The sequence below is a fragment of the Myotis myotis genome, unplaced genomic scaffold (genome assembly GCF_014108235.1).
Source record: "Myotis myotis isolate mMyoMyo1 unplaced genomic scaffold, mMyoMyo1.p scaffold_m19_p_18, whole genome shotgun sequence".
NCBI classification, from domain to species: Eukaryota; Metazoa; Chordata; class Mammalia; order Chiroptera; family Vespertilionidae; genus Myotis; species Myotis myotis.
This window is the reverse complement of record NW_023416322.1, coordinates 15,636,859-15,646,647: the sequence shown is the minus strand read 5'-3', so window position 1 is coordinate 15,646,647 and position 9,789 is coordinate 15,636,859. Positions and strand designations below refer to the sequence as shown.

The 9,789-nt window shown below is 51.3% G+C and overlaps 1 protein-coding gene across 1 annotated transcript in view; it reads right to left on the bottom strand.

Moving 5' to 3' along the window:
• Positions 1-483: 483 nt before the first annotated feature.
• SMYD2 (SET and MYND domain containing 2) overlaps positions 484-9,789 on the bottom strand; it is a 51,791-nt gene continuing 42,485 nt past the window's right edge. The window contains exons 8-12 of the mRNA XM_036342269.1: positions 7,665-7,775; positions 6,866-6,986; positions 5,786-5,960; positions 3,305-3,413; positions 484-914 (exon numbers count right to left, since the gene is read on the bottom strand). Coding sequence (XP_036198162.1) covers positions 834-914; positions 3,305-3,413; positions 5,786-5,960; positions 6,866-6,986; positions 7,665-7,775 — 597 coding nt within the window. The 3' untranslated portion in view covers positions 484-833. The remainder of the gene's footprint in view (positions 915-3,304; positions 3,414-5,785; positions 5,961-6,865; positions 6,987-7,664; positions 7,776-9,789) is intronic.

Below are 9,789 nucleotides of genomic sequence, written 5' to 3'. Positions count from 1 at the left end.
TTATTGACTATATTCCTTATGCTGGACCTGGAGAGTTATGCGGACTGTTTTGCATATAGTAGGTGTTCACTAAATGTCTTATTGCACTCGACTGGACAAGAGAATGCGTCCTACTTGCTCGCCTCACTGGGTGCCGTGAACTGTGTGAGATGCATGTGGGTGTATGGACAAGAGGAAGGAGATGACATAGCAGTACAGAGAGGAACTTTACATCCCCATGACATTTGTAACTGCCAAATTGTACTTAGTCTTCATCTTTTCCACAGGCACCTTTTTTCCCTTCCTGCATCTTCCCTCTTTCTTCCTCCAAAGGCGCTGAACCCTGAAAGCAACTTCAGGCTAAAGTGGCCACATGACCCACCTCCTAGGGGAGGCCTGGCTCACTGACTGACACAGAACAGCGGTGACCTGTCCACTCCACGATGGGGCTCCCCCACCTCTCTGAAGTCCTCCCCACTGACAAAAGGAAGCACAAACTTCAAGTACTATTCCCTTTTTTATTCTCTCTCATCATTCAGGTTTGTTCACATTAAAATAACAGGCATGAAGGGCAAAAAATAATCACATTTTTCAAAACTCAACCTGTCCAAAGTATCATACATGAAATCATGCCATCATCTCTTAGGGGTAAAAGCATTAAAAAATGACTGTGATCTTACGGTTAAAATTAAGACCAATTCCAAGTGAGCCATGTGTAAGGTTTAAGTGCACCCAGCGTTTTCATGGCAATGACTTTACAGAAATGCAGGCGTGATGTATATGATTTGAAATATTCAAATCCTTGAAGGTTTCTACATGAGCACTCAAATAAAAACTGCCACATTGGCATCGTTTCAGTGGCTTTCAATTTCCTGTTTGATCTCAGAAATGTACGGATGATCTTTGCCGTGAGCCACTTCCATGATTGCCATGGCCTAGGAGAGAGAGACAAAGAGGGGGTAAGAGCCCGACGCCCATCCCCTCGCACCTGCACCTGGGCTGACTTGAATTCAGCTGGACTTCTCTGCTTTAAAGGCAGGAGGCAAACTGGCTTTCAGATCCTGTACCCCGCTCCAGCATCTGCTCCACAAAGGGGGGGAAAAGGCCCTGGCAGGGTGGCTCAGTAGGTTGGAGCGACATCCCGTACACCAAAAGGTTGTGGGTTCTATTTCTAGTCAGGGCACATACCTAGGTTTCAGGTTAGATCCTAGGTTGGGGCACATAGGGGAGACAACTGATTGATGTTTCTCTCTCACTCCCTCTCCTGTCCTCTCCCTCTGAAATCAATAAAAACATATCCTCAGGCCCTAGCTGGTTCAGCTCAGTGGATAGAGCATCAGCCTGCAGACTGAAGGGTCCTGGGTTCGATTCCAGTCAAGGGCACATGCCCGGGTTGCAGGCTCCATCCCCAGTGGGGGGTGTGCAGGAGGCAGCCAATCAGTGATTCTCTCTCATCACTGATGTCTCTCTCTCTCTCCCTATCCTTCCTCTCTGAAATCAAAAACATATTTTTTAAAAATTAAAAAAAACACACATATCCTCAGGTGAGGATTCTGAAAAAGGGCAAGATTATCTAGTAACCAAAGAGTCACCCAGTTTCTACCACTGCAATAGCTGAAGAAACGATACAGAGAAATGGATTGCATGACATTTTTTTGCCCCAATATTCTAAGATTTGAGTAAAAAATGCTTTAGGGATGCATTTGGCTACAGTCAGCCAAGTAAACAGCTATGCTGGAACAGAAAAGTCACAGTGAACTTTACATCAAACCTGTTTGATTTTAAGGTTACATTACTAATTTGTAAGACATGACGAAACCATTTTTCCCTTTCAAAAAGTTCATGCTTTCCTCTTAATACATATTCTTAAAAAAAACCCAAACAAACCTAAAAATCGCTGCAAGTTTCACTTTGGAAGTTAGAGAGAATGTATTAAATAAGGTTTAGAGTGAAGCGATATCAAGTGCAAAAGTCTCCAGTGGCTCCATTGCTTCCTAGCTGTGTGGCCTTGGGCAATTTACTTAACCACTCTGCCTCTCAGAGTTAATGCACATCAAGTGTTTGGACTAGTGCCTGGCATATAGAGAGAACATATTGAATAAGAATTTATTTTGCTCCTTTGTACTCAACCATATTACTCATAGAAAAACTCAAATTACTCCCATTCTCCCAAGCGAGATTTTTGATGGCCTGTGACTTATGACAGCATTCTTTCTACTGTACCACTCTGTTCCTAGATCCCAAGCCAATAGGAGGCAGGCCAAGGAAGAGTGCAGGTCTTTTGGGATCACCTGTCGGGGTTTTTTTTAGGAATCACCTGTTAGATGCCTCCCCTCACCCTCCGCATTCCTTTCATGACTCACATTCATTCCTTGCTCAAATCTACCCTACCCTTCTTTGACCTTGTACTTAATTACCTACCAGCCCATTGCAATTCTGACCTAACAGGTTAATTTCCCCCCAAGTAACTAAGGCGATAAACAGACAGATTCACTGGTTTAGAAAAGGAAAATGTTATACTTAACTCACACTCCTAGCCTGGCGGGGCCCTGACCCTCGCATGTGGGATTCGGACCTCACTCCCGTGTTCCCCAATAGTCTGGGAAGGTTTGGGGAATCTGGAGGACTGGGATTCTGGGCTAGTTGGTGGCCCCAACTTTTACAAGCATTCTCTGACAGGAGTAAACAGGCTGTCCCAAAGGTTACATGCTATCAACTGTTAACTTCTACATAAACGACCAGGACAGTCTATGGTACACTTGCACTGCTGTGAGGTGGGCTCAGCCTCTCCCACGGGCAGCACAGGGCCGCTGTCAGACACTGGGTGGCCGGCGGGTGCTGCCCAGGGTCCTGGTTTCCTGGTTTCCCTGCCTGCTAGTCAAAACATGAGTTGGGGGAGCTGAAGCCTTCGACTCAGAAAGGCCCGTTTAATCAAGGCCCCAGCACATACCTGAGGCTAATTACTTAACCTGTTCGCATCTCAATTTCTTTATCAGAAATATCTCATTTTCGTGAGAATTAAAAGAAAAGCCACATGTCAGGGTCCTGGGATGGAACTCACCTACCTCATGGCCTCTGCCCACGGCACAGAACAGGCAGTGTGGTCTCCCAGGTGTGGGCCGACCCCTCCCCACGTGTGCACCCCTCCTCACAGGAGGGCCTGGACGCCAACTAACAAAGGCTCAATTACTCCACCCCCATCTGCCGAACCCACACCGCCCACTGCCATGGCCAGAGGGGGGTCAAGAGCCTCGCGAGGGATGAAGAAAGGATGCTGAGGAGGCCGGGCAGGACCGAGAAGCCGAGCCTCGGGTCTCAGACGTACCTTCCGCAGGGCTTTCTCTCCGGCAGCTCGGTTCTCCAGGCCCATGTACAGCCTTCCCAGCTTCAGCCACATGGAGGCCACGTTGAGGGAGTACAGCGGGTAATGCTTGCTGGAAGGGGAGAAGAGACAACAGGCCACCATGTCAGAAGACGCCGGGCAGCACACAGGCCGGGCACAGGCTGCGTGGCTGCTGAGCTGGTGGTGCCACCCCACGGAAGCCACGCCCCTCCCACCCGGCAGGTGTGGGCGGAGACTGTGAATGGTCAGCCCCGGGGATCACCTGGAGGCACTTCATTTAATGCAGTCTGTGTGTTTCTGAAAAGCTACATAAGAAACTGCGGGAGAAATTCTATACAAAAAATAGTTACAAACAAGACATCCAATCCTCATCAGATTTTTGTTTTAGGTGCACACAAAGCAGGGCATTGGGAAACCAACTTTTCGGGTAAATTCCCTATAATGAGGGCATGGGGCCTGTCCCCTCCTATTAAAGAGATAGTATACTAAAAGACATACACTGATATGCCTCGAGACCCCAGCTTTGAATCACCCTCTATGATACCAAAACGCTAAGCCAGCGGTTCTCAACCTGTGGGTCGCGACCCCTTTGGCGGTCGAACGACCCTTTCACAGGGGTCGCCTAAGACCATCCTGCATATCAGATATTTACATTATGATTCACAACAGTAGCAACATGACAGTGATGAAGTAGCAACGAAAATAATGTTATGGTTGGGTCACAACATGAGGAACTGTATTTAAAGGGCCAGAGGGTTGAGAACCACTGCTCTAAGCTCTGAAGCCAGGAGAACACCTCCCATTTCCTCTAGATACTCTTTCTCTGCTGTCCAGTAGAGCTTTATACATACATCGTGGGCACTTGCCGTCTGGTTTTAACCAATGGCTGAATGACAGATGGGGCTCGCCTAGAAGAGAGCCCTGTCCCTGGAACAGAGAGAACAGCAGGCGAGAGGATGTGTGTTGGGGGTGTGTGTAGGAGGTGTTTCTTTACAGCCTGGTTGGTACTGCTCTACTCTCAAGATTCGCCCAAAAGACACGCATTCTGGCTGTATTCCTGAGCAGGGGCCAGGCTCTGGGGCAATGCTGTCCCCGCACCCCAACTGCCTCCAGAAGACCAGGACTGGGGTTCACTACACTCAGGAAGGATCCAGCAAAGCCAGTTCCTGCTGGGAGAGAAATGGCAAGGCTGAGATGATCTCATTCCTTCTCCTTCTCCTTCCCCTTCTCCTCCGCCAGATCTCACAGAGGAAAGTGTGCATGAGACCACAGGACTTCCTCATCCACAGGGAGAAGAAGGATAGGCTTTGCGATTATCCCCAAAGTAGCAAATTCTGTTTCTACGAGCAGATTTTAGGAGCTGCTTCCCCTTGGGCTCCCCCTGCTGGCGAATCAGGGCAGTGTGGGGGACGTAGAGGGCCAGCTGGGCAGTGAACATTCAGACCAGACACAAATTTAATAGTAACCTCAGCTCAGAACGTGAACTGAGGGCTTCTCACACTCGCGAGAAACACCTGGGGTGCTTCTGGAACACAGGGATTTCCGGTCCAGTGCCCAGATTCTGACCCACTTGGTCTTGAGGCGATCCTGGCAATGCAAACTGGAAACGTGTTTAACAAGCACCCCAGGGATCTGATCCAGGCTGCCCCAGCCCCGAAGTGGCTAGTCCAGTGGTTCTCAACCTCCTGGCCCTTTAAATACAGTTCCTCATGTTGTGACCCAACCATAAAATTATTTTCGTTGCTACTTCATAACTGTAATGTTGCTACTGTTGTGAATCGTAATGTAAATATCGGATATGCAGGATGGTCTTAGGTGACCCTGTGAAAGAGTCGTTCGACCACCAAAGGGGTCGCGACCCACAGGTTGAGAACCGCTGGGCTGGTCAGAGCCAGAGGACAATGCCATGGCCTCCATCTGTGACCCAACCTAAGGGTTAATAACCCCTCAACAGGAAACTGCCCCGTTGCTGATAGTCATTATTACCATCAGGTAAAACCCAGCTTGATTTCTTCAAACCCAGGGGGGATATTGAATAACCACAGCCAATCCAATGGCCCCAAAGTTTCCTCAATAGCAACCTGGGCTGCAGTTTAGGAAAACATGAGGGGAGAGTGTGAATAATGATGGAAAGAAACAAAACAGGTGGCTTTTAAATACTGGCCTGAAATAGGTACAATGAATAGCACCTGGGGAGGTCCTGGGACTAATCTAGCGCCAGCAACCCCTGCAAAACCTCTACCTGCCATCCTACGTGTCTCTCCCAGATGGTGGAGGGGACAGGCAGGACCCACGGGAGCAGCACCCTGCCCCTGTACCTCCGGATGTGGGTGCAGAGAAGAGAAAGCTGGTCTGGGCATGCTCCAACACGGGGCAGGGAGAAGGCAAAACCGCCTAGGTACGCCCTCCAAACCACCGGGCGCCGTTCCGTGCGAAGGTGGTCGGCATGGCCACGGCAATCACCTGTAGGGCTTAATGATTTTCTGTCCGTATCGCAGCGCTCCCTCCCAGTCCTGGATGTACAAGCAGACGCCCATGGCCTGGTACATCATGTGCAGCATATACACGTTACTGTCCTCAAACACCGAGCTCATCTTCTCCTGGCTGAGCTCGCAGATCTCCAGCAGCTCGCTAGGGGGTGCAGTGGAGTCAAGGAAATGACTGGCGGGCCCACGCAGGCTGGGAGAGCTCCCAAGGCAGACTGGGTCCAAGGAATCATTTAGTCCATTCCCTCTGAAAAGGTCAATTACAGAAAGCCAACCAAAAGGGAAAGGAATCACATTTTTTCTTCAAGAAACAAATGGGAAAATCTGAAGACCTCAGCTGCTAAAATACAACAGAAGAACTTCAGCCACAGGCACCAGACCCTCAGATCAGCTGTAAACAATGTTGATTAGAATCAGCAATCTGGAGTCTTCTCCTTACATGTAAACCCTCAAGGCTGAGCTGAAGCATTTTTAAGGAAGAAGTCCCCACGCTGGGAAAGTTCTTTCCCACGCTGAGAAATAAACGTGCCTTTCTCCAACTTTCTTTCACTTGGTTTGAGTGCTTCCCGTAGTATAAAGTATCTCATGCCTTTTCAACTCCCAAGGCAATGCTTTAGGAATATGGGTTGTGGTGGCCAGCAGACGTGGGGCAGAGTCCTGGGTCTGCCGGGGAGCTGTGTCCTTTGGGCAAATTATCTGTATCTAATACAGGGCGATGACCAGGTGAGGCAATATAAGCCAAGCCCTGGCACTGTGCCCAAAGAAGTGCCCCCAAAATGAGCACCTTCAAAGAACCATTCTCCGTAGTTTTAGACAAAAGCACATCCACCACATTGAGCTCCTGGCCAAAGTAGCCATGCAAAGAGAAGTAAGAAATAAGATCGACATTAGACACTGATGTGGTTGACACCAAGTCATGGGTGGTCAGTGAGCCTTCACCCGTTTACCGGGGGACAGTCTTCCTCAGACATCCAGCACCTGCGACCCCTCCCCTGCTCCCTCCTCCCACCTCTCCAGCACCTCATGCAGGTGAACGCCCCACAGCTGTCAAGGATATACTTGTAGTGCTTGGCCCTCCGGAACTCCTCGATGACGTTGCGCGCGTATCGGACCATGTCCCGGATGGCCTCTGCCTTGGGGGGGTCGTTGAGCTTCCGGATTTTCACCTTGGCCTTATCCTGAGGGAAATGTCCACAAATAAAAGGCGTCACCTCCCCCCCGGAAACCACCCTGATGGGGAAACCTCTGGAATAGTGCATTCTCCCAGGCAGAGGTGCTGGCCTGCCCACTCAAAAGTTACAAAAGGGAATCAGGCGATGGATCTAAGAGAAATTCAACACACCTTTACCTTTCTATCAAAAAAAAAAAAAACCCCACCCAAATTATTTTCTAGACAATCCTCATCTGGGCAGGACACCTAGAACACGTGTGTTCCGATATCTACGAATCAAGAGACTAGACTAGAATGAGGAGGGGCGGCCTGGACGAAATAATCGGGGCGATGCAGAGAAAATCCCACGTACTCTGAACAGGTTGGGAGCCCGGAAGCTGTGCTCACGTGCTTTTCCCTCCCCTCCTCTCCCCTCCCTCTTTTGAGCAGTCGTTTCTTTTCAAGGAAAACACCTGGGCACGTGCTTCTCTCCTTGGTGCAGAGCAATGGAAACGTTGTCATCAGGCTTGGACAGAGACCTGGTGGAACTGGATCCCCTGGACTGTCTCAGGGAGGTGCATTTAAAGGGTCAGAAACCCCGTGGGCGGAGACCCCCGAGTCACATGGGGGGGCATTGGTTTGGCAGAGAGGCCCTGCGACAGAGTCCAGTCCGCACCTTTGCCCCGCGCGTCAGCAGGGAGCTCACCTTGTCTTTGGTGGTGCACTCCTGGCACTCGCAGGTGAAGAAGTAAGAATCTCGTAACCGGTCATTCCTGTCTTCTGTGGGATACAGGAGGTCAATGTAGCTGGTGAAAACCTAAGGGGGTCCAAAGAGTGCCCGTTGCAGCCTGCCACAGGTCCCCTTGCTCCTCAGCCTTCCTGTGGCTCTGCCAGCGTCCGTGGTGGTGTCCTTGCGGGGGCAGACGCAGAGGACGGCCACCGTTCAGGATGGACACACTTAAACGCCCAACCCCCCATGTCATCCACCTGCTTGCGGGGGAGAGAGAGGGCGTCCCTTCCCGCCTTCCCCAGAACCAAGGAGCCCCTAACACAGGGAACGGGGAGCCCTGAAAGCAACCGCCCAGCCTCCCCCACCAGAGAGCAAGCTGGCCTTGGTCCCAGCGGGAGGGAGAGGCAGAGCCCCACTGGGCAAAGGCTCCCCTCACCCCTGGGACTGGCCCCGGGCTCTCTCTGCCCGGCCTCTCTTATTTCACAAGCTGACGGCTTAGCTGCATTATTGATCTGTTTCCCTTTCTCCTTCCATCTGCTGGCGATGGAGCAAGAAGCTGGGCCCGGCAGGCTGGGACAGTGCGCAGCCTCTTGGAGCCTGGCATGCTGCGGCCTCACCCAGCGGGGCCAGAGAACCTGGGAAAGTCTCACCCGGGGGCTCCTCGGGGTCTGCGGTCCTTGCTTTTCCTAATGGGTCCTAATGAGCCTGGGAGCATATGGAGGAGACGGCATTTGACTGTCCATAATCTACTCCCTGGGACGGGACTCGCTGCTCATCCCACACCATCAGGCAAATGTCTGACTGCACAGATGGATGGCACAAAGCCGTCCACGTGCCAGGAGCCTCGGGCACTGGTGGGCAGGCAGGGGGCACTTGCAGGGGCTGCCAAGCTCTGTCCACCCCAGAGGGCAGTCATGGGGACCTCGAGGCTCATCGATGCCCTGGGGAATGGGCTCCTTCCTCTGTGAAGGGCAGGTCACCTCCAAATCAGTGCCTTCCCCCAAATGAGGTTAGTGCATTGCAGATCTGTGAGAGTCCAGGAGGGCAAACCAACAGGAGCGCGTCCCGCTGGCCTCCGTGGCAGGAGCCTCCTGCCTCATTTCTTTAAAATGACCCAGGGCCACGTCGTGCAACAAGCAGAAGAGCCAGAAGATGGCGACAGAGGCCGCTCAGTGCCACTGCTCCTGTCTCTCCTCAGCCCACAGGAGCCCTAGGCCCGGTGATGTCCATTCTCACCGACTGCAATGGCATGTTTTACCCAAAAAGGGACCCGGATGGTCTCCACAAGATATCCAGAAACCAAGATACTGCGACCCCACGCTCGATACCCTCGTCGTGATGAACTGAGCAAAGAACATCTCAGTTCAGCTCGGGGTTGGCTGACAACAGCCGAGAAACCAAGGCCTTCATCGTTCAGCACACTGAATGTTATGTTTCACACCTAAAGTCCACACAGGCTCCTCAAAATAGTATGTAATATTATTAAACTGAGGTCTAGCCCACAGTGTGTCATCATCATCCCTAAAAACTCACTCATTTATTTCCTTTTGGTATCACTTACATCTGGACAGATAGCCCGCAGCCAGCGATAGGCTAGGCCGGCGGGAAGGGACAGGGCGCTGCCGAGCCGTGGCCGAGCACCTGGTCCTCGCCTCGCCCCCACGTGAGGAGGAGGGAGCTGCAGGTGCCTCCTGGCCACGGGCTGCCTCCACTTGCCCTATCAGTGTGCACAGCTGGCCGGCCGGCCGAACTACATCCCTACACAGCGAACTCTCCCAAGTTCACGTGCGGACTTGAGAGGACTTGAAGGGCGGATATGTCATTTGGAGTTGTCACTTTTTAAAATTTATTTTATCCTCACCTGAGGATATGTTTATTGACTTTAGAGAGAGGGAAAGGGAGAAAGAGAGAAAGAGGGAGACAGACATCGGTGTGAGAGAGAAACATCAATCACTTGCCTCCTGTACGTGCCCCAACCAACCTGGGATTGAACCCGAAACCTTTTTTGGTTTACGGGACCATTTTCCACCCAAGTGAGCCACGTGGCCAGGGCTGGAGTTGTAATTCTTTAGCTACTGGTGGCTGTTTTCTTTTAGATAAC